Source organism: Hypanus sabinus, chromosome 6, assembly GCF_030144855.1.
Source record: "Hypanus sabinus isolate sHypSab1 chromosome 6, sHypSab1.hap1, whole genome shotgun sequence".
NCBI classification, from domain to species: domain Eukaryota; kingdom Metazoa; phylum Chordata; class Chondrichthyes; order Myliobatiformes; family Dasyatidae; genus Hypanus; species Hypanus sabinus.
Genome location: NC_082711.1, coordinates 31,504,516 through 31,530,378, shown reverse-complemented (window position 1 = coordinate 31,530,378; position 25,863 = coordinate 31,504,516). Strand labels below are relative to the sequence as shown.

Here is a 25,863-nt window from a genome sequence, read left to right as displayed (position 1 = left end):
TTTCTCCTCATTTGGAAAATAGTCTACATCTTTATTCCTTCTACCAATGTGCTTCCCTACACAATACTCCATCTGACACTTCTTTGCCTATTCTCCCAATCTGTCTAAGTTCTTCAGCAGATTCCCCGCTTCCTCAACGCTACATGTCCCTCCACCTATCTTCATATTTTCTGCAAACTTGGCTACAATGACTTCAATTTCATCATCCACATCATTGACATACAACATGAAAAGAAACAGTACCAATACAGACCCCTGTAGAATACTACTAGTCACCGGCAGCCAACCAGAAAAGGCCCCCTTTACTCCCACTCTTTGCCTCACACCAGTTAGCCAATCTTCTATCCATGCTAGTATGTTCCTATAATACCATGAGCTCTTATCTTGTTAAGCAGTCTCATGTGCGGCACCTTGTCAACGGCCTTCTGAAAAACTAAGTAAACAACACTGCTAACTCTCCTTTATCTATCCTGCCTGCTATTTCCTCAAAGAGTTCCAACAGATTTGTTAGGCAAGATTTCCCCTTAAGGAAACCAGGCTGCCTTTGTCCTATTTTATTATGTGCCTCCAAGTACCCTAATAATGGACTCCAACATCTCCCCAACCACTGAGGTCAGACTAACCGGCCCTTTTTCTGCCTCCCTCCATTCTTAAAGAGTGGAGTGACATTTGCAATCTTCCCTTCCTTCAGACCCATTCCATAACCTGGTGATTCTTGAAAGATGCCTGCAAATCTCTTCATCTACCCGAGAACCCTGGGGTGTAGTCCATCTGGTACAGGTGACTTACCTACTTTGACCTTTCGGCATCCCAAGCACTTTCTCCATAGTATTAGCAGCAACACCCACTTGTGGTGTCTGACTCTCTCATACTTCTGATATACTGCTAGTGTATTGCACAGTAAGGACTAACAGAAAATACTTACTAAGTTCATTCACCATCTCTTTGGCTCCTATTACTACCTCTCCAGCATCATTTTCCAGTGGTGCGATATCCATTCTCACCTCTCTTTTACTCTTTGTGTATCTGGAAAAACTTTTGGTATCTTCTTTTATATTCTTGGCTAGCTTACCTTCATATTTCATCTTTTCTGTTTTTATTGTTTTTGTTGCCTTCTGTTGGCTTTTAAAAGCTTCCCAATCCTCTATCTTCACACTATTTTTTGTTATATTAAATGGCCTCTCTTTTGCTTTTATGCTGCCTATGAATTCTCATCAACCACAGTTGCTTTAACCTCCCTTTAGAATACTTCTTCATCTTTGGCATGCATCTTTCCTGCGCCTTCTGAAATGCCTCAGAAACTCCAACGCCCGCTGTTTTGCAGTCCCTACTAATGTCCCCTTTGGCCAGCTCCTCTCTCATGTCTCTGCAATTCCCTTGAATCCATGCTAATACTGATAGATCTGGCTTTAACTTCTCATTCTCGAACTGAAGGCTATATTCTATCATATTATGATCACCCTCTCCTAAGGTGTTCCTTTACCTTACACTCCCTAATCAAATCTGATTCATTACACAACACCCAGTCCAGAACTGCCTTTCCTCTAGTATAGACTCAACCACAAGTTGCTCTAAAAATCCATCTTGTAGGCATTCTAAAGATTCTCTTTCATGGGATCCAGCACCAACTTGGCTTTCCCAATCTATCTGCATGTTGAAAACCCCATGATTATCGCATCATTGCCCTTTTTACATCTCTTTTCTATATCACATTGTCATTTGTATCCAACATCCTGGCTACTGTATAAGTAGAAAAGGATTTCAATAAACACTGGTGATGGGCCACTACACTGTACAGAGGTGATGTCAGCTTACAGGTTTGTCATACAGGGAAAAAAAATTGCAAATCTCTCAAATATCCATGTCCTAATTCAAACAAAGGTACAGGACAAAGAGTAAGGGGTTTTAAGGGAGTATGAGGAAGGATATTTGCACACAGAGGGAGGTTGGAATCTGGAATATATGGCCTTTGATATGTGGTGAATCCAAGTACTTTTACAACATGCAAGAATTATCTAGAATGGCTTTTGAATTGGCAATACTGTGAAGGCTATAATAAAGTGCTGCTAAATTGGATGAGTACAGATAGATGCTTGACAGAAACCTAGTGGGCCAAAACGACTGTTTCTGTGCTGTAGTAAGGCATGGCTTTACAGGTCTGATTCTATCCAATCCATTCTACTCTCACTAGCTTTCCACATCAACCACCAGCTTTGGTTGCATCATGATCATCAGCAGGAATTTTGACTAATTTACTTTTCCATGTTTCAATATACTGAAATGAGAATTATCCTCAATTTGATCTGCTCATTCAGCCCCGGTCTTTCTGCTTCAGATGCACAAACACAAACAGCATATGTAATGCATTTATTTCCTAAACCACAGAAAAATTTTAAACCTAAGCTTAAATATTAAAAGCTAAAACTTATATCTAAAGAAACATTAACATCATAGCAATAAAGCACAGAATTGGAAAGAAGTTGCTTCAAAGTTTCACAAACATACTTATAGATTTTTTTTAATTAACATTTAAACAGAACTTTAGCAATAATAACTGAAACATACTTACAGGTAGATTACTGAATTCAATTTATCAAAAGCTCCTTCACCTATTAAGCTTAAGTAGTTATTGCTTATATTCCTAAAAGAGAACACAAAGAGTTAAACATTTCTAAAAATTGTTTGATGGTGTACATTTCTGTGTTCAAAGATTTTAATTGTTTTATTTACAGTTACATTTATGTAGAAATAATGTAGCAGAAGTACAGATTGCACATAACAATGATGTTACTCAAAACAGATTAAAATAACTAGTCTGTTAAATTCATTATTGTTCGGATCTGGTTTTGTGATATTTATCGCTTGTAAAAGTAGAGGAGTATTCCAAATAATCTCTTCTAAGTTTGCAACAAAGCTTAAGGAAAATCAAAGATCATGGAAGAACAGAGTGAACTTGGATGAGTGGAACTTGGGAAGTGGATCCCAAAATTCCATCAGCAAGGGAAGCAGTATTGCTAACTTTGAACAGTGGGTAGAATAATGCCAGTGTACCAAAGGAATGGAGACATTTCCAGTGTGAATGGAATAAGTAGTTCGAAGAAGAGGTAGTGGCTAGAATTAAAATGTTGGATTAAATACAAGTAAGCTGGCTCGAAGGCAAGAAGACTTGGGTGTGAGTCCATTTCATCCATCATCCCAGTGCTCATTAATTTACATAGGCCTACATAGATCATTTAAAAATCTTCATTCTTCTTTATAAATCCTTCAATGAATTTGCACTTTGCAACCATCGTAACATCTGGAAAACCTGGAAACTCTGTAAACCCTTTGAGCATGTCCTTTAAACCCACTGTCCTTTTTTTAAATAATATTGGGAATACCCTGTTGATTAACTTACAACAAGAAGGATAGAGCATAAAAATAGAAAAGTTCACATGGCTATATGACATCAAAACTGCTGGTATAGTGGAGAGTGAAGAACTTTGTCAAAAATTACAAAAGGATCTAGATCAACTGGAAATGGCTGCAAACGAATGGCTGGTGCAATTTAAGTCAGAGAAGTGCTATATGACAATTTTTGAGAAGTTTCACCAACCAGGACAAACACATTGAACAGCAAAGCCTGGGGAGTAGTATTCAACAGTGAGCCCTATAAGGTAGACAGAGTGGTGAAAAAGATGTATGGTATGCTTACCTTCAACAACAATCTAGTGTAGGAGGTGGGAGTTACAGTTATATGTTACAGTTGAACAAATCATTGGTTAAACCACAGATGAAGTTCTGGTTGTCATGCTTTAGGGGAAGGTCATTGAGCCAGAGTGTAAAAACAATTCACAGGAATGTTGCCTGGACTGAAGCACTTGAGTTATAAAGAGAGGCTGAATAGGCTAAGACTGTTTTCCTGCAGCAAAGGAGGATGAGGGTTGACTTTTCAGAGGCTTATAAAATTGAGGAGAATAGTCAGAGTAGATGGTTACAGTCTAAAACTGGCGACATATGTTTAAGGTGAGACAAGAAAGATTTACAGGGGATCTCAGGAGAAAGCACTTCATACAGCAGGTGGTGCATATAAAGTACATGCTCGAGAAGAGATGGAAACGGCAGGAACACTTAAAATGTTAACAATATTTAGAGAGATGCATGAATAGGAAAAGTTACAAGGGGTATAGGACCAACGCAGGCAGAGCTAGGCACATTGATTGGCATGGACAGATTAAGCTGAGGGTCCCATCTCCATGCTGTATAACTCTGTGTGTATCTATGAAGTAATACATAGTGATCTGGTGATACCACACATGCGGCATAGGATCTCCATAATTAAGCATGTAGAGTCTTAAAGTGAGAGGGAGACAGAAAGAAAATAATGGCTAATTCAGTCAAAATCTATCATTTAGAAAATGTTAGCTCTATTAATAAAGGTCAATGCTGGGATCATTGTCGATTGTCATCTATATCAATGATTGAGATGAAAATGTATGAGTGGTTAATAAGTTTGCAAATGACACTAAAAAGGTGGTACCATAGACAGTGAAGAAGGTCATCAAGAATTACAAATGTCATCTGGTTAAGTGGGCCGCAGCATGGCAAGTAGAGCTTGATTCAAACAAGTGCAAGGTGTTGTATTAGGAGAAAGACAATTCTGGACTGTGTGTTGTATCATGAACCAGATTTGATAAGGGAGCTTAAGGAAAAACAACCCTTAGGAGCGAAAGTCAATTCAAGGGAGGACTTTCACTCTAAACAATACCGCCCTGCAGAGTGTTCTAGAACAGAAGGACCTTGGAGTTCAGCTACATCATTCCCTGAGAGTGGTGTCATGAGTAAACAGGGGGATAACAAAAGGCTGACAGGGCCAATTACACAATGAATCGCTAAAATTAAAAGAAATAAATTTATGATAATCATAAATTATCATAATTGGGCAAGATGTAGCACCTGGTTAGCTCCCCAAATCAGGGTCACCTGAAGCCATGGGGGCAAGTGGTGGATGGCTGTATGAGTAGCTGATACAAATCACAAGTCCTGTTATACCACCAGGCAGATAATCTCTGAAGAGTATTGATACTGGCCAGGGTCACCCACCATGAAAAGACACTGTCCAGAAGAAGGCAAAGGCAATCCACTTCTGAAGAAAAATTTAGAAAGAACAATCATGGTCATTGACCACGATCTGGATGATACGACATATGACACGGCACATAATGATGTTATGATTTCAGGAGATGTTTGAAAACATACTCAGAGGTTGCTGTGGAAAATAAATACCATGGTGTAAGATGTAACATATAGATAGAAGACTGTTTGGAGATCAGGTATAAATACATCCTGTTCTGGTTGAAAAGGTGTAACAACTGTGTTCACAGGGATGAGTACCAGAGCCTCGACTTATAACTTATGCAGATGACTTGATTGAAGGTAACAAAGGCAGAGTGGTAACATTTGCTGACGTGCAAGGGGAATACAAAGTTCATTCTGATGAGAACATAAGGAGGCTACAGACAAATACAAATAGGTCAAGTACATAGGCAAACATCTGGTGAGTGACGCAGAATGGAAGAAAATGTGATATTGTTTATTTAGTCAGGAAAATATAAAGAATATTATCTAAATGATGAGGGGCAGCAATGCTCTGGGATAGAGGGATCTGTGATGTCGTAGTGTATGATTTGCAAAAGGGTGGTCTGGAGATACAGCATGTAATTAATAGGCCTAGAGAATGTCATTTATTGCAATGAAAATTAAATACAAATGTAGAGAGGCTACACGTTAATTATATCATGTCATTGGTGAGCCCATATCTGGAGCACCATGTTAAACTGAATCTTTTATTCAGAGCAGCTGAATGCAGAATAGGTGGGATGTTCTTCATGGGTGAACTTGTTAGGCTTGTATCTGCTAAAGTGTAAAAGAGTAAAGTAGGACTTGGTGGAAACATTCAAATTCCTGAGGAATCTTGTCAGGGTTAATGTCAAAAGGATGTTGCTTTTCTGTGGAACAATCATGAACAAGGAGTCACTGATTAAAAATAAGGGGATGCCCATTTCTGGCAGAGAAAAGCCAATTTTTTTTTCTCTCAGAGGGATGTAAGTCACAGAAACATAGAAACATAGAAAACCTACAGCACAATACAGGCCTTTCAGCCCACAAAGCTGTGCTGAGCATGTCCTCTCATTATTTTGTTCACCTCTATCAGGTCACCTCTCATCCTCTGTAAACCTATTCTCATAAGGCATGCTCCCCAATCCAGGCAACATCCTTGTAAATCTCCTCTGCACCCTTTCTATGGTGTGCACATCCTTCCTGTAGTGAGGCGACCAGAATTGAGCACAGAACTCCAAGTGGGGACTGATCAGGGTCCTATATAGCTGCAACATTACCTCTCGGTCTTAAACTCAATCCCATAGTTGATGAAGGCCAATGCACCATATGCCTTCTTAACCAAAGAGTCAACCTGCGTAGCAACTTTGAGTGTCCTATGGACCTGGACCACAAGGTCCCTCTAATCCTCCACAGCGCCAAGAGTCTTACCATTAATACTATATTCTGCCATCATACTTGACCTACCAAATTGAACCACCTCACACTTACCTGGGTTGAACTCCATCTGCCACTTCTCAGCTCAGTTTTGCATCCTATCAACATCCCGCTGTAACCTCTGACAGCCCTCCACACTATCCACTGCACTCCTAACCTTTGTGTCATCAGCAAATTTACTAACCCATCCCTCCACTTCCTCAAACAGGTCATTTATAAAAGTCACAAAGAGTAAGTGGTCCCAAAACAGATCCCCGAGGCACACCACTGGGACCGACCATGCAGAATATGACCCGTCTACAACCATTCTTTGCCTTCTGTGGGCAAGCCAGTTCTGGATCCACAAAGCAATGTCCCCTTGGATCCCATGTCTCCTTACTGTCTCAATAAGCCTTGCATGAGGTACCTTATCAAATGCCTTGCTGAAATCCATATAAACTACATCCACTACTCTACCTTCATCAATGTGTCTAGTCAGATCCTCAAAAAATTCAATCAGGCTCATAAGGCACAACCTGCCTTTGGCAAAGCCATGCTGACTATTCCTAATCATATTATGCCTCTCCAAATGTACTTTAATCCTGCCTCACAGGATCTTCTCCATCAACTTACCAACCACAGAAGTAAGACTCACTGGTCTATAATTTCCTGGGCTATCTCTACTCCTTTTCTTGAATAAGGGAGCAATATCTGCAACCCTCCACTCATCTGGAACCTCTCCCGTCTTCGTTGATGCAAAGATCATCACCAGAGGCTCAGCAATCTCCTCCCTCGCCTCCCACAGTAGCCTGAGGTACATCTCATCCAGGCCCGACGACCTATCCAACTTGATGCTTTCCAAAGTCAAGTTAGAATGTTTGCAGTTTTGGAACTCTCTTCCACAAAGGTCAGTGGAAGCAACATATTTTTTTTAAGGAAAGGGTAGATAAGATTCTTCATAAGCTAAGGGTTAACTTCGTTGCCTCACAACTCCAGGGACAAAGTTGTTCCTGAGCTTGGGTGTTGTCTGTCTGGAGTTTGCACGTTAACCCCATGTCTGCATGATTTCCTTCAGATGGTCTGATTTCCAGTTCCAAAGGCAATCACACTGGCTATTGCACACTTCCAGTATTAATATATGGGTAAATTGCAAAATATTCAAAGGGGAGTTGATGGACATAATATGGTATGTTGTAACCTACAATTTGAGAAGGAGAAGGGAAAATCGGATGTGTCAGTATCACAGTTGAACAAAGGGAACTATGGAGCTATGAGGGAGGAGCTGGCCAAAGTTCAATGGAACAATACCCTAGCAGGGAAGACAGCGGAACAACAATGGCAGGTATTTCTGGGAATAATGCAGAAGGTGCAGGATCGGTTCATTCCAAAGAGGAAGAAAGATCCAAAGGGGAGTAAGGGATGGCCGTGGCTGATGAGGAAAGTAAAGGGCAGTATAAAAATAAAAGAGAAGAAGTATAACATAGCAAAGATGAGTGGGAAACCTGAGGACTGGGAAGCTTTTAAAGAGCAACAGAAGATAACAAAAAAGGCAATATGCCAAGAAAAAATGAGGTACGAAGGTAAACTAGCCAAGAATATAAAGGAGGATAGTAAAATCGTCTTTAGGTATGTGAATAGCAAAAAAATAGTTAAGACCAAAATTGGGCCATTGAAGACAGAAACGGGTGAATTTATTATGGAGAACAAGGAAACGGCAGATGAGTTGAACAGGTACTTTGGATCTGCCTTCACCAGGGAAGACACAAACAATCTCCCAGATGTAATAGTGGCCAAAGGAACTAGGGTAAAGGATGAACTGAAGGAAATTTATGTTAGGCAAGAAACGGTGTTGGATAGACTGTTGAGTCTGAAGGCTGATAAGTCCCCGGGACCTGATGGTCTGCATCCCAGGGTACTTAAAGAGGTGGCTCTAGAAATCGTGGACGTATTGGTAATCATTTTCCAATGTTCTATAGATTCAGGAACAGTTCCTGCTGATTGGAGGGTGGCTAATATTGTCCCACTTTTCAAGAAAGGAGGGAGAGAGAAAACAGGGAATTATAGACCGGTTAGCCTGACGTCAGTGGTGAGAAAGATGCTGGAGTCAATTATAAAAGAGGAAATTATGACACATTTGGATAGCAGTAGAAGGATCAGTCCGAGTCAGCATGGATTTATGAAGGGAAAATCATGCTTGACTAATCTCCTGGAGTTTTTTGAGGATGTAACTATGAAAATGGACAAGGGAGAGCCAGTGGATGTAGTGTACCTGGACTTCCAGAAAGCTTTTGATAAAGTCCCACATAGGAGATTAGTGGGCAAAATTAGGGCGCATGGTATAGGGGGCAGAGTACTGACATGGATTGAAAATTGGCTGGCTGACAGGAAACAAAGAGTAGTGATTAACGGGTTCCTTTCGGAATGGCAGGCTGTGACCAGTGGGGTACCGCAAGGTTCGGTGCTAGGACCACAGCTGTTTACAATATACATTAATGATTTAGATGAAGGGATTAAAAGTAACATTAGCAAATTTGCTGATGACACAAAGCTGGGTGGCAGTGTGAAATGTCAGGAGGATGTTATGAGAACGCAGGGTGACTTGGACAGGTTGGGTGAGTAGGCAAATGTATGGCTGATGCAGTTTAATGTGGATAAATGTGAGGTTATCCACTTTGGTGGCAAGAACAGGAAGGCAGATTACTATCTAAATGGAGTCAAGTTAGGAAAAGGGGAAGTACAATGAGATCTAGGTGTTCTTGTACATCAGTCAATGACAGCAAGCATGCAGGTACAGCAGGCAGTGAAGAAAGCTAATGGCATGCTGGCTTTTATAACAAGAGGAATTGAGTATAGGAGTAAAGAGGTCCTTCTGCAGCTGTACAGGGCCCTGGTGAGACCCCACCTAGAGTACTGTGTACAGTTTTGGTCTCCAAATTTGAGGAAGGACATTCTTGCTATTGAGGGAGTGCAGCATAGGTTCACAAGGTTAATTCCTGGAATGGTGGGACTGTCATATGTTGAAAGATTGGAGCGACTGGGCTTGTATACACTGGAATTTAGAAGGATGAGAGGTGATCTAATTGAAACATATAAGATTATTAAGGGATTAAATACACTGGAGGCAGGAAGCATGTGCCCACTGATGGGTGAGTCCAGAACTAGAGGCCACAGTTTAAGAATAAGGGGTAGGCCATTTAGAAAAGAGATGCGGAAAAACTTTTTCACCCAGAGAGTGGTGGATATGTGGAATGCTCTGCCCCAGAAGGCAGTGGAGGCCAAGTCTCTGGATGTATTCAAGAGAGAGTTAGATAGAGCTCTTATAGATAGCGGGGTCAAGGGATATGGGGAAAGGGCAGGAACGGGGTACTGATTGTGTACGATCAGCCATGATCACAGTGAATGGCAGTGCTGGCTAGAAGGACTGAATGGCCTACTCCTGCGACTATTGTCTATTGTCTATTGACATGTGAATAAAAAAATAAGTGATGGTGAGAAATGAAGAGGAGGGAATTGGACTGATGGGATTACTGTGCTGGGGTCTAGGATAGGCCCAAAGGCCTGAATAGCCACATTCTACGTTATAATAAATAAGTAAATGGATCTTTGATCAGCAAGAGGGTGAAAGGTTAATGGATTAGGCAGGAGTGCAGTGTTGAGATAACAATTAGACCAGCCATGATCCTATTCAAATGAGGCTGATGGGACCCAGCAGCCTTCTTCTGCTCCTAATTCATGGTTCTGATCAGTCTTGCATCTCTGACAACTGTGAGTAACATAACAAAATAAGCAACCATAGTTGTTCACTTTTGTACATTGCCCAGAACTGTTTCATGAGCTGGAGCTGGTAGTTGTTGGTAATCATTAATAATTCCTCATATTTATGATCAACATTTAATGAGCAGAAATTTGATTAAATAATCAAGAACTTAAATATAGAAAAATGCTTAAACAAATCCTCATTTGTTGTGTCTTCATTTCCAGGAGTCTCCCTGATCCTCTGTATCTTTTACAGGCTTGTTTTAATATAAGAACATGACAGAGCTAAAGTAGGCCATATGGCCCTACCCTGAAGTTTAAATCTTCTCTTTGATGGAAGTTCAGTGAAACCCTCTCTCACCGCTCCCCCTTCGTGGTCTCTACTGTCCTCCGACTCTTTGACCATGTACTCACCTAGACACACTACCACAGCCACATATTCTTCCTGGGAACTTGTCTTTGCTTTCTGACACCTTGCCTCCCCTTCCTTAATCTCTCTGTCTCCATCTCTGGAGATAAACTGTCTACCCACATCTTTTATAAACCTACTGATTCCCATGGTTATCTTGTCTATACCTCTTCCCACAATATCTCCTGTAAAGATGCTATTCCCTTTTCTCAGTCTCTTCACCTCCGCCGCATCTGCTTCCAGGGTGTGGCTTTCCTTTCCACAACATCAGAGATATCCTCCTTCTTCAAAGAACTGGGTTTCCTTTCCTCCACTATTGATGCTGCCTTCACCCTCATCTCCACTTCCCGAGCATGCGCGCTCATCCCATCTTCCTGCCACCTTAATAGTGATAGAGTTCCTCTTGTCCTTACTTACTGTCCCATCAGACTTCACATCCAACACATCATCCTCCGCAACTTCTGCCATCTCCAAAGGGTTTTTATCATTAAACGTATCTTTAACTCCCCCCTCCCCCTTCTTTCCACAGGGATTGCTCTCTCCATGCTTCCCTTGTCCATTTATCCCTCCCCACTAATCTCCATCCCAGTGCTTATCCCTAGAAACTGCCCAAGTGCTGCACCTGTCCATTCACTTCCTCCCTCACCTCCATTCAGGGCCCCAAACGGTCATTCCAGGTGAGATCTGCTAATCTGCTGGGGTCGTCTATTGTGTCTGGTGCTCCTGATGCAGCCTCCTCTATATTGGTGAGACCCATCATAAAGTGGGAGACTGCTTCGTTGAACGCCTCCACTCCATCCACCAAAAGCGGAACCTCCTGGTGGCCAAGTTTTAATTCCGATTCCCAATTAGTCCATGCCCTCCTTTTGTGCCAAGATGAAGCCACTCTCAGGGTGGAGGAGCAACTCCTTATATTCCATCTGGATAGCCTCCAACTTGACGGCACATCAATTCCTCCTTCCAGTAAAAAAATCTTCCCTCCCACTTCCCTTTTTCTTTTCCCCACTCTAGCATCTTATCTCCTCTCACCTGCCGAATATCTCCCACTGGGCCCCCTCATCCTTCCCTTTCTCATATGGTCCACTCCCCTCTCCTATCAGACTCTTTCTTCTCCAATCCTTTTTCTTTCCAACCCACCTGGCTTCACCTATCACCTTCTAGCTACCCGCCTTCCCTTCCCCCCACCTTTCTATTCTGAGGTTTTCCCCCTTCCTTTTCTGTCCTGAAGAAAGGTCTTGGCCCGGGACATTGACTGTTTATTCAGGTCCATGTTGCATGATCTTGTAGCCTATTTCCACCATTCATTAAGATCATGGATGATTTGCCTCAGAACCATTTCCCAGCACTATACTCACAACCCTGCATTCCCTTAATTTCCAACAATCTATCCTCAATGAATGTGATGACTCAACCTCTACAATGAGATAGAAAATTTTAAAGACTTCAAACCCTCTGATTGAAACAATTTCTCCTCATTCCAGTCCTAAATAGTTAAATGGTATCCCAGTCCTAGAAACCTCATGCAGGAGAAACATTCTCCCCCATATCTAGCGTTTAAAACCCTTTAGGAATTTTGTGTGTTTCGATAATATCTCTCATTTTTCTAAGTTCTACAGAATGCAGTCCTAATCTACTAAATCTCTCCTCACACAGAAATCTCATTATCCCTGGAATCAGTTTAGTGAATCTTCAGTGGGATACCTTGCAGTTGTACAAAATATTTGTTAGCACATAGAACAATGCAGAACAGGAACAGGCCCTTCAGCCCACAATATTGTTCCGAACTAATTAAATTAGTAATCAAATGGCCAACTAATTTAATCCCTTCTGCCTACACAATGTCCATACCAATCCAGTTCCCTCTCAATCAAGTGCCTATTTAAACATCCCTTAGAAGACCCTAATGTATCTGCCCGATGCCGGCTCCCTAGGCCTGAGTCGATGTAGTAGTAGTAGAAATGTATCTGCCTTTACCACTACCCCGGATAGTGCATTCCAGGCATCCATCACTCTATATAAAAAACTTGCCCTCAAAGTTCCTCATACCCTCTGGTATTACACATTTCAACCTTGGGAAAAAAGATAGCATCTGTCTACTCTATGTATCCTTCTCATAATCTTATAAACCTCTTATCAAATCGCTCATCTGGCACTGCCACTCCAGAGAAAATAACCCAAGATTGTCCAACCTCTCGTGCCAATACAGGCAAAATCCTCTTCTACACTTGTTTCAAAACCCTGATATCCTTCCTATAACAATGCAACCTGTACGCAATACTCCAGACCAACACACACAAAATGCTGGAGGAAGTCCGCTGGCCAGGCAGATCTAGAGAAAAGAATAAACAGTCAACGTTTCAGGCCAAGATCCTGCATCAAGGCTCATGATGCTGCCTGGCCTGCTAAGTTCCTCCAGCATTGTATGTGTGTTGCTTTGGATTTCCAGCATCTGCAGATCTTCTTGCAATACTCCAGATGCTGCCTAACTAGAGTTTTAAAGAGCTGCAACATTAACTTCCTGACTTTTGAACTCAATGCCGCAATTAATAAAGGCAAGGATGTCATATGCCTTCTTAACCACCCTGTTGAGCTGTGTAACCACATGAATTCGGACCCCATGACCCTTCTGTTCATCAACACTGTTGAGGGTCTTGCCCATAACAGTGTACCGTCTCTTTACATTTGACCTAGCAGAGTGCAACATTTCACATTTGGCTGGATTAAACACCATCTGCCATTTATCCACCCATATCTGCAACTGGTCTATATTCATTGTATTCTTTGCTAATCACCTATGCTATCCACAATACAACTAATCGTCGTATCATCTGCAAACTTACAATCCCACTCAGCTACATTTTTATCGAGGGCATTTATATACATCACAAACACCAGAGGTCCCAGTACAGATCCTTGTGAAACACCACTAATAACTGACCCTCAACTAGAATAAGTTTGTTCAACCACAACCCTCAATCTTCTATGGGCAAGCCAGTTCTGAATTCAAATGGCCAACTCACCATGAATCCCATACACATTCATCCTCTGGATGAGTCTCCCATGAGGGACTTTGCCAAATGCCTTACTAAAATGAATGTTGGCAACATCCACTGCCCTATCTTCATCAATCGCCCTCATCACCTTGTCAAAAACTCAATCAAGTTAGTAAGATACAACATGCCCTGCACTAAGCCATGCTGGGTCTCCCTAATTAGGCCATGGTTTTCCAAATGCTTATAAATTCTATCCCTAAGAATTATCTCCAGTAACTTCCCTACCCCTGATGTGAGACTCGCCAGTCTATGTTTCCAAGATTATCCTTGATTCCGTTCATGAATAATGGAACAACATTTGCTACTCGCCAGTCCTCCAAGACCTCGCCTGTAGCTAGAGAGGACATGAAGATATTGGTCAAGGCCCTAGCAATCTTGATAACCTCTCTCTCTCAATAACCTGTATATCCCATCAAGCCCTCGGGACTTACCCACCTTAATGCTCTTAAAGGGACCTAACACTACCTCCTCCTTTACCTTGAAATGCTCTAGCATATTAATACACTCAGCACTGATCTCCTTATCTTTCACATCTTTTCCCTGGTAAATACTGACATACTCATTAAGCACTTCAGCCACATCCTCTGCATCCAAACAAATATTCACACCTTTATCGTCAAGGGTCCTATCCTCTCTATTGTTATCCTCTTGCTTTTGATGTGTGTACAGAATGCCTTGGGATTCTCTTTAATCCTACTTGCATGACTTTTCATGGCCCCTCCTGGCTTTCCTAATTCCCTTCTTGAGTTCTTTTCTGGCTTCTTTATAAACCTCCAGGGCTCTGTTTGATTCTAGATTCCTAAGCTTTACAAACTTTTCCTTTCTCTTGATTAAATTCATCACTCCCTTGCCTTCCAAGATTCTCTTACCTTGCCATTCTTGTCCTTCCTTCTGACTGGAACATACTGTACCTGTCCTGTATTCTGTGCAGTTGGTCTTTAAGTACACTCCACATGTTGGATGTGGACACCCAAAAATAGCTGTTCCTAATTAACTCTTCCTCATTCCTGCCTAATGCTCTTGTAATCTGTCCTTTTCCAAAGTAAAACTCTTCTGTAAGGTCCTTACTTATCATAATCTGCTATACAGCTAACTTAAAACTTAAGGAATTTTGGTCACTCTTGCCTAACTGTTCACCCACTGAAAGGTTGGTCACCTGGTCAGGTTCATCACTCAACACTAGATCCAGTACAGCCCCTCTTCTTGTTGGAGGGTTAACAAATGCGCCTAACAAATTCTGCCCTATCAAAACCACTAGCACTAAGAAGGTCCCAATTTATGTTAGGAAAGTTGAAGTCCCCCGTGACAACAACCTTGTTGTTTTTACACATTTCCTTCATCTGCCTGCATATCTGTTCTTCAATGTCCTGATGGCTACTGGGGGTTGTGGTGTACAATCCTATTTTGAGTTCTAACCACGTAAACTCAATGGACGAGCCTTCCATTATGCCCCCTCTGAGCGCAGCTGTGATATTGTCCCTGATTAGTACTGCAATTCCCTCAGATCCTTTACCTGTACCTCCCTCTCTATTTTTTCTAAAACATCTAAACCTTGGGACATTAAGTACCCATTCCTATCCTTTTCTGTATTTGTTAGAGTGTACTTAGAATACTGGGTATGGTCGAGTCATCATTCTACAGGAAAGGTGTGGTGCAACAGAGATGCCTTTGATAAGTTTCCAGATGATGGGCTGCTCTGAAAGGTTGGACTACATGGAATACAGGGAGAGCTGGCTGATTGAATGTACAATTGTCTTGATGGTAAGAAGCAAAGAATAATGCTGGAAGGTTATTTTGTGGACTGGAACCCCGTGACTAGTGGTGTGCCTCAGAGGTCAATACTGGGACCGTCGTTGCTTGCCAACTATATCAACTATTTGAATGAGCATGTACAAGCATGGTTAAGTAAGTTTGCAGATGAGACTAAACTAGGTGGTGCCACAGACAGTGAAGAATGTTATCAAGGATTGCAGTCAGCAGCTGGTTAAATGGGCCAAGGGATGGCAAATCAAGTTTGATTCAAGCAAGTTCAAGGTGTTGCATTATGGAAAGTCAATTCAAGGTAAGACTTTCACACTGAACGATAAGGCCCTGCAGAGTGTTTTAGAACAGAAGAACTTTGGAGTTCAGATATAAGGTTCTCTGAAACTGGTGTCGTAGGTAAACAGAATGATAAAAAAAAACTTCTGGCACACTGGCCTTCACCAGTCACACCATTAAGTATAGAACTTGGGATGTCATGGTGCAGTTGTACAAGATGCTGACAAAAGCACACTTGCATCGTGTTCATTTTTGGTCATCCTATACAGAAAAGACATTATTAAATTGGAAAGAGTACAGAAAAGATTTACAAGACTTTGAGGACTGAGTTACAGTGAGGGGTTGGAGAAGCTAGGACATTTCTCAATGTCAGAAGGGTGAAGGGATCTTGAGGTCCACATCCATAGATCCTTCAAACATGCTGCAACAAGTTGATAGTTTGGGTAAGAAGCCATATGGAGTGCTGGCCTTCATTAGTCAGGGTATTGAGTTCAGGAGCCATGTGGCCAGGTTGCAGCTCTATAAAACCCTGATTAGACCACACTTGGACAATTGTGCTTAGTTATGGTCACATCATTATCGGAATGTACGAGCTTTAGAGCGTGCAGCGGAAATTTACCAGGATGATGTCTGGATTAGAGAGCATGTTTCAGAGTCACAGAGTCATAAAACACTACAACACTGGAACAGGTGCTTTGGCCCATCTAGTCCATGCTAAACTATTATTCTACCTCAACACATTGACCTGCACCCAGACCATAGCTCTTCCGTTCATGTACCTATCCAAATGTTTCTTAATGTTGAAATCAAACTCAAATCAACTCTTTCCACCCACTGACAGCTCATCCCACATTCTTACCAATCTCTGAATGAAGTTTCTTCTCATGTTCCCCGTAAATATGTCACCTTTCACCCTTAACCCATGACCTCCAGTTCTAATTCATTCAACCTCATTGGAAAAAGACTGCTTGCAATTACTCTATATATACACATACACCCTTCATAATTGTGTATACTTCTGTCAAATCTCCCTTCATTCTCCTACTCTCTCAGGAATAATGTCTGAACCTATCCCTAGAACTTAGGACCTCAGTCCCAGTAATATCTCTGACAATCTTCTCTGCACTCTTCAAATCATATTGTTATCCTCTCTGAAGGCAGGTGATTTGACTGCACACTATACTCCTAATTAAACCTCACCAACATCTTATACAACTTCCAACATAACATCCCAACTCCTGTGTTCAATAGGTTGATTTATGAGGGCTAATGTGCCAAGAATTGTCTTTACGACTCTTCTCTACCTGTGACGGCACTTTCAAGGAATTATGGATCTGTATTACCATCTGTGCTACTGCACTCCTCAGTGCCCTACTGTTCACCATGTAAGTCTTACCTTAGCTTGTTATCCTAAAGTGCAACACCTCACACTTTTCTGTATTAACTTCCATCTACCATTATTCAGACCACTTTTTCAGCTGTTCGAGATCCCAGGCCAAGTTTTGATAGTTCTTCTCACTGTCCACTGCACCCACAATCTTGGTGTCATCCGTACATTTGCTGATCTAGTTTAATACATTACAAAACCATAAGACCACAAGACAAAGGAGTAGAATTAGACCATTTGGTCCATTGAGTCTGCTGACTGATCAATAATGACTGATTGATAATCCATCTCAACCCTATTCTCCTGCCTTCTCCCCATAATCTTTGATGCTCTGACTAATCAATCTCAGTCTAAATATATGACTTGGCCAACAGCCATCCATGGCAATGAATTCCACAAATTTACCACATTCTGCCTAAACAAATTCCTCAAATCTGTTCTAAATGCAAGTCCCTCTATTCTGAGACTGTGTACACTGGTCCTGGACTTACCTTCTTAAGGACACATTCTCAATGTCCATTCTATCAAAATATTTTAACATTTGATAGTCTTCAATGTGAATTCCCTTCATTCCTCTAAACTCCAGCGAGTACAGGCCCAGAGTGATCAAACACTCCTTAGCTTCTTGATTGGCCAAGGCATGAAGTGAGATGGGGAGAAGGCAGGACACCGGGGCTGAGAGGGAAATTGGATCAGCCATGATGAAATGGTGGAACAGACTTAATAGGCCAAATTGCCTAATTCAGCTCCTGTATCTTATGGCCTTATGGTCTCATATGTTAACCCTTTTATTCCTGGGATCGTTCTCATGAGCTTCATCTGGATCCTCCTCAATGCAAGCACATCTTTTCTTAGATAAGGGGCTCAAAACCACTCACAATACTCCAAGTGTGATCTGACAAATGCCTTATAAACACTCAATGCTACGTCCTTGTTTTTATGCTATAGACTTCTCAAAAAGAAAGCCGATATTCCATTTGCCTTTCTTATCACCAACTCAACTTGCAAGTTAACTTCTAGGAAATGCTGCACAAAAATGACCAAGTCCCTTTGCAACTCTGATTTTTGAGTTTTCTCTCCATTTAGAAAATAGATAATGCCTTTATTCCTTCTACCAAAGTGCATGACCATACACACCTCCAGAGTTATATTGCATCTGCCACTTCTTTGGCCATTCTCCCAATCTGTCTAAGTCCTTCTGCAAACACCCTGCTTCCTCAACACTACCTGCACCTCTACCTATCTTCATGCTGCCCACATACTTGGCCAAAAAGTCATGAATTTCTTCATCCAAATCATTGACTTGTAACATGAAAGGAAGCAGTTCCAACTCAGATCCCTGTGGAACACCACTAGAAACCACAGCCAAACTGAAAAGCTTCCCTTTACTCCCACTATGCACCCACTCCCAGTGAGCCACTCTTATTTTGTTATGCAGCCTCATGTGCAGAACTTTGTCAAAGGCCTTCTGAAAATCCAAGTAAACAACATCCACTGACTCTCCTTTGTCTATCCTGCCTGTTATTTCCTCAAAAAGTCCCAAAAGATTTGTCAGTCAAGATTTTCTCTTGAGGAAAACATACTGACTTTAGCCTATTTTATCATATGCCTCCAAGTGTCTTGAAATCTCATCCTTAGCAATGGATTACAACATCTTCCTAACTACTGAAGTCAGGCTAACTTGTCTATAATTTCCTTTCTGCTGTCTCTCTCCCTTCTTAAAGAGTGGAAAGACATGTGCAATTTTGCACTCTGTAAAACCATAAAACATAGGAGAAGAATTAGGCCATTTGGCCCATCAAGTCTGCTCCGCCATTCAATCAGAGCTGATCTTTGATTCTCCTCCTCAGCCCCACTCCTCGGTCTTCTCCCCATAACCTTTAATGCTGTGTCCAATCAAGAACCTATCAATCTCTGCCTTAAATACATCCAATGACCCTGCCTCCACAGCTGCCTGTGGTAACAAATTCACCACCCATCTGGATAATTAAATATCTCCACATCTCTGTTTTAAATGGATGCCCGTCTTTCCTAAGGCTTGCCTTCTTGTCCTAGACTCTCCCACCATTCGAAAGTTTTAAATGAGATCCTTCTAACTCCAGTAAGTACAGACTCAGAGCTATCACAGTAGTTCACAATACTCAAAGTAAGGCTTCATCAGTGCCTTATAAAGCCTAAGAATCACATACCTGCTCTTGAACTGAATGCTAACATTGCATGTGCCTTGCTCACTACCAACTTGCAATTTAACCTTTAGGGTGTATTGCACAAGTCCTTTTATGTCTCAGGTTTTTTGGATTTTTGCCCTGTTTAGAAAAGTCTCTGCACATTTATTTCTACTACCAAAGTGCATGACCCATGCATTTTACAACATATATTTAATTTGCCACTCTCTTGCCCATTCTCCTAATCTGTCTGTCTTACTGCAGCCTACATGTTTCCTCAACACTACCTGCCCCTCCACCAATCTTCGTATTATCTGCAAACTTGGCAACAAAGCCATCTATTCCGTCATCTAAATCATTTATATACAGCATAAAAAAAAGTGATCCCAACACTAACCCCTGTGGACCACCAGTAGTCACCAGCAGCCAAGCAAAAAAGCATCATTCACTACCTCCTACCAATCAGCCAATGCTCTAACCATGTCAGTAACTTTCCTGTAATACCACGGGCTCTTAACCTGGCAAGCAGCCTCATGTGTGGCACCTTGTCAAAGGCCTACTGAAAGTCCAAATCTACAACATCCACTGTATCCCCTTTATCTATCCTACTTGTAATCTCCTCAAAGAATTCCAACAGGTTCATCAGACAAGATTTTCTCTTAACGAAACCATGCTTTGTCCTATCTTGACTTGAGTCACCAAGTATGCCATAACCTCATCCTTAACAATTGATTACAACATCTTCCCAACCACTGAGGTCAGGCCAACTGGAAACAGCAAACACCTCCTCCTCTGGAATCTGTATACAGTGATGACTTCACAGTTGTTTATAGATGCTGTCCGTCTCCTGAGTAAATACATTTAACAACTCCCTCATCTCTTTCAGCTCCATGCAAGCTGACTACTCTGATCTTCAAGAGGACCAATTTTGTCCCTTGTAACCCTTTTGCTCTTAATATATCTGTGGAGGCCCTTGGAATTCCCCTTCACCGTGTCAGCTAAAGCACCCTCATGCCTTCTTTTAGCACTCCTGATTTCCTTCTTAAGTGTTCTCTTGTATTTCTTTTACTCAAGTCACTCAATTGTTCCTTCCTGCTTACACCTGCTATGTACCTCCTCCTTCTTCTTATCCAGGGCCTTGATATCTCTAAAATCCAAGGCTTCCTACACCTGTTATCCTTGCCTTTTACTCTGAATGGAATATACAAATCCTGTGCTCTCAAAATTTCACTTTTGAAGGCTTCCCATTTCCCATGCACTCTTTTGCCAGAAAACAACTTATCCCAATTTACATTTGCCAGGTCTTTCAGACACCATCCAAATAGAACTTTTTCCTTTTTAGAATCACAATCCCTCTGCCATCTGTTCCTAAACGGACACTGAACCAATGAACACTACCTCACTTTTTTTTATTATTTCTGTTTTTGCACTACTTTTAATTTAACTATTTAATATACATATACAGTATATATTTACTGTAATTGATTTACTTAATCATTTATTTTTCTATATTATTACGTATTGCATTGTATTGGTGCTGCTAAGTTAACAAATTTCACGATATATGCCAGCAATATTAAACCTGATCCTGAAACTGAGGACCAGACCTATCCTCTTCCATTATTATCTTGAAACTAATGGTATTATGATCACTAGATCCAAAGTGTTCCCCTACACAAACTTCAGTCACTTGTACTGTTTCAATCCCTAATAGGAGATCTAGTATCAGGCTCTAATTGGAAACTCTATATATTGATTAAGTGAACTTTCCTGAATATATTTGACAAATTCTTTCCCATCCAGCCCTTTCACAGTATGGGAGTCCCAGTCAATATGTGGAAAGGCAAAATCACCAAAGAGCACAAGCTTATGTCTCCTGCAACAATCTGCAACCTTTCTAAATCCCACTGACTATTTGGTGGTTTATAGTATAATCCTATGAACATGGTCATCCCTTTCTTACTCCTCTGATCCCGGCCTATGAGGATGGACTGAGCGAACTAGGGATTTTCTCTTTGGAACATGAGAAATGACTTGATTGGGCTGTACTCGATCATAAGAGGCACACATCAAGTGGATAGCCAGTGGCTTTTTCCCAGGGTGGAAATAGCTCATATAAGGGGGCATAATTTTTAGATAATAAGAGTAAAGTATCGGGAGGATATCAGAGGTAAGTTCTTTACACAGAGAGTGGTGGATGCATGAAGCATCCTGCTGGGGTGGTGACTCAAGTAGATATAATAGGAGCATTTAAGGAACTCTTAAATAGGTGCACAGATGATAGCAAAATTGAGGCCTATGTAGAAGGGAAGGGTAGAGTAGGTTAAAAGGTCGGGTCATCCTGGGCCAAAGGGCCTGTACTGTGCCATAGTGTTCTAGGTTCTACTTTCTTATCGGGGCTTATAAAATCATGAGGAGCGTAGGTAGAATGAATGCCCTTAGTCTTTTTTCCAGGATGGGGAGGGAAATTAATGACTAGAAGCTATAGACTCAAGACAAGAGGGGAGATACTTAATTGGAAATTGAGGGGCAACTTTGTTTCTTACACACTAGGTGGTATGTTCATGGGATGTCCTGTGGTCGAGGCAGGTACAGTAACAACATTTAAAAGACAGTTTGACAGGTACTTGGATAAGAAGGATTAGAAGGATATGGGCCAAATTGGATAGGCATTAGTTTTGTATGGACCAACTGAGCCCAACAGCTTGTTTCGGTACTGTATGACTCTATGATCCACCTGCACTAGATCAACTTACAGCAGCCAATTAACCCACCTTTCAACCTGCATGTCTCTGAGATGTGGGTAAAATACACAACTGCATGGATAGCCATGCATTCATAAGGAGAACACACACACACACACACACACCAATGGAGGTTAGACACAAATTGAGTCATTGGAGTTATGACACAGCTACACTACCTGAAGTACTACTGTACCATCCACAGCAACATATTTATTTCCATACATAATTTTCTGTTTAAATTCAAGGTTTCTGCTTCTGCAGTCTCTTCTTGACTAACAAATTGTACTGAACCCATATGGAAAGAACTAGAGCATTTATGTAGGACAATTAAGGAAATAGCTTGTGTTTACGAAACAGAAAACAGGTGAATGACAGTGTTAAGAAATGGCAGGCAGTTATTAATGCTACTCCCTGACTGCCGGATCTCTGAGAATAAGTTATTGGGTTACACACAATGCAGTTCCAAACCCTAAATTAATTCTCAAAATTTTAACCATCACCTTCATACTTCTCCTGTGCTCGATGGCAAAGTTAGCAATGCAGCAAGGCCTTGCTTGCTGCAAAGAAGAATCATGGCAATAGGTTATACTGGAATATGCCAGTGCAGTCCACCTGTTATTGAATCCACTAAGTAAGCTGGTGAAGAAAAAAAATCTGCCAATGCTGAAACCTTAAAATGAAACTGAAAATGTGGACATAGAACATAACATAGATTAGGACAGTATGGTACTCATATTGCTGTGTTGACCTTCTAACCTAACTTAGATCAACCGAACATTACCCTCCATTTTTCTTTCACCCATGTGCTTATGTAAGAGTCTCTTAAATCTCCCAAAAGTCTCTATGTCTATCACCACTCCCGGCAGTGCGTTTAGTGTGCACCCACCTCACCTTGTGTAATATACCCACCTCTGACATTTTCCTCCTATCATCTTAAAATTATGCCCTCTTGTATTAGCCATTTCCACCATGGGTAAAAGGCAATGGCCATGTATGCTTCTCATCATCTTATACACCTCTTTCACGTCACCTCTCATCCTCTTTTGCTCTAAATTAGAGTGACTCAATCAATATCTATGAAGGGAAAGCAGAACTTAACATTTTGAGGTACCCTTGCAAGTGAAAACTTAAAAATCTGATTGAAAATATAAAAAGGAATGGTGAAGACAAGATACAAAGAATGAGAGAACATAACCATTTTTCTCTGACAAGCTGCAGTCAGTGGCCTATTGCCTACTAGAGGTGACGGGCTAAAGAGGAATAGGAAGACTGTGCACAACGTTTGATTTAACAATAATATTAAGTTTTTAACAATTCTAACATACAACCAGTGGAAAGATACTTACAGGAAATGTAAGCTTGATAGGTGTGAAAAGGCACCAGGACCCAAAATCAGTATGTGGTTATTACTCAGATCCCTGGTACAAATCATAAGTACAATATGTGATTCAGCACACAAAATATCCATTTTTAAAAATCACTTGTGGCACAATAGGCTAATAAGTAATCAAGTGCCTAAATGACAGAATGCCAGTGAATGACCCTCAGATCTCAGCCCAAAATATCAACTGCTTATTAATTTCCATAGATGCTGGCTAATCTTCTGAGTTCCTCAGCATCTTGTATATGTTAGAACAGAGAACATAGAAATCTACAGCATACTACAATCCCTTCGGCCCAGAACGTTGTAACGACCATGTAATTTACTCTAGAAACTGCCTTGAATTTCCCTACCACATAGCCCTCTATTTTTCTAAGCTCCATGTACCTACTAAGAGTCTCCTAGAAGGCCCTGTGTTGCTCTGGATTTCTAGCAACTGCAGAATCTCGAGTTTATTTTATGCTTTATTATTATCCTACCAATTTCATAATTCCAGTCAGTAATGTCAGATTAGAAAACCACACATTTCAAGAGTTCTTTCCACTTTTATCATATATACCAGAAGAAAAAGGTCACCAACCCAGAGGCTCTAGAGAGAAACAATGTCAACGTTCGTACATTCAATAGCAAGTCAACATCGGCTACATTCATCAAGCTGTTGACAGCTGTTTTCCTCTGGATATTCAGCACAGTGAAATGGCCACCAGTCATGACTTGTTAAATATCCGTGCTTCCATACAAATGTAATCTTCTCACCGAGCTTATATGCAAACTTGGCTTGTTAGCTAACTCTGCAAACAGCCATGTGACTCAATGGTGAGATGCCACCTTGCATAAACAATAAAACAATATACATCTAGGGTTTAGCCAACAGGAGCATTGTGATGTTCTAATTAAAGAAAACTCAACTTGAATGAATGCTGTGTAAATATTGTCCATACACAATTATCCGTCAGCAAGAAATAACAGGTCATACACTGCATAAAAATATAAATAAAGTATATTTACTAATTCCAGCTTTATCAAACAGTTATTAGAAAAAAGAAAAGGGCCCATTACAGTTAAACCAGTCCAATGTGCACATAACCATTGGAGCTCACCTCTTTCAAATCTAAGTATTCGGGGGTGTAGCTCTTACTCAGGTGCTGGACCCACAGTCTGTGTGAAAACACCAGCCACATTGTCAAACTCCCCTCAAAGACCATCTGAAGCAAACTGGCTCTCTCTCAGGAGTATTGCCCTTCTTCCTTGAAGCCATTCATCTGCACAATGCACTTCTTCCAATGGAAGATTCTCCATCTAGTATCTGTCCCACTCCATATCTCCTGACAAAAGACCCCAAGCCAGACTACTGTCTGTCACAAAACTCCCCCTAGAACTTTCTCCAGATCCCACCATCCTGATTGGCTGATACCATATTCCTAAATTGAACAGCAGGGGTTCTTATCTTTAGCCGAAACCAAAATATCCTACCAGCAGGACACATTGCTTTTGCAGAAAACTGCTAAAATGAAATACCTACAGCATAGCAGTAGAAATCTTAATTGGGGCATTACACAAGAAAGCCTGTGAATGAGCCGTGAAACTGACAGATGGAGGCTCAAACAAATGAGAGATCAGGAATCCTTGAAGTTAACCATTCAGGATGTCAAGGGAAGTAAGAAGAAATTAGAACAAAACCAGAGAAAACAGAGGCAAGAAGTCCTGCAACTTGTCAGCCCCCTGCTCTCACCCACAGCAACTACTGTGGGGCTCCTGAGCCAACCAGGTGTTGTTCAGACTAAGTTGACCACCAAAAAAAACATCAAGTATTCCTCATACTTTGAAACAAGAGAGAATACATTCCACAGACAGTAATTTCAGATGTAAAGCACCACTGTATGCTAAATTCGTAAGTTATGAGATCATCTTCTAAATCTAAAACCAGATCAGTGCAGATATTCTGGACAACAAACTGTTCTGCTACCTTTTATTGGGAGCAGCATTAATCAAAAGAATGTCTTCATGCATTCTGCACTCATTATTTTCACTGTTTTATTTGTTAATTTTCTGTCTTTCACACAGAAAGGGCACTGCACTTGCTGGAATCTGGTTTCAAAGATACTCTCCCTTAAATGGATGAACTTAATGGCTCGTGATGACATGCTGACAGACTGCAAGGCAAAAAGAAATGAGTCTGGTGTTATCCCAGTTCAAAACTTACATATGAATACTTGCTAATATACAGTGGATTCCAGTTAACTGGGACACATCAGGACCAGTATATTTTGGCCCAATTAAGCTGCTGGCCCAATTAGCTTCCATGGTAATAGTTAAGAGGTATATAAAAACAAACCACCATTTAACTGAGTGGCAAATCATGCATTGAAATAAGATACAGAACAAAATAGAACACTACCAATACTACCACAG

The 25,863-nt window shown here is 41.1% G+C and overlaps 1 protein-coding gene across 1 annotated transcript in view; it reads right to left on the bottom strand.

Annotated features, from left to right (window-relative positions):
* Nucleotides 1-2,565: 2,565 nt before the first annotated feature.
* LOC132395125 (leucine-rich repeat-containing protein 70-like) overlaps nt 2,566-25,863 on the bottom strand; it is an 85,286-nt gene continuing 61,988 nt past the window's right edge. The window contains exons 6-7 of the mRNA XM_059971428.1: nt 23,417-23,488; nt 2,566-2,641 (exon numbers count right to left, since the gene is read on the bottom strand). Of these exons, the coding sequence (XP_059827411.1) occupies nt 2,566-2,641; nt 23,417-23,488 (148 nt within the window). The remainder of the gene's footprint in view (nt 2,642-23,416; nt 23,489-25,863) is intronic.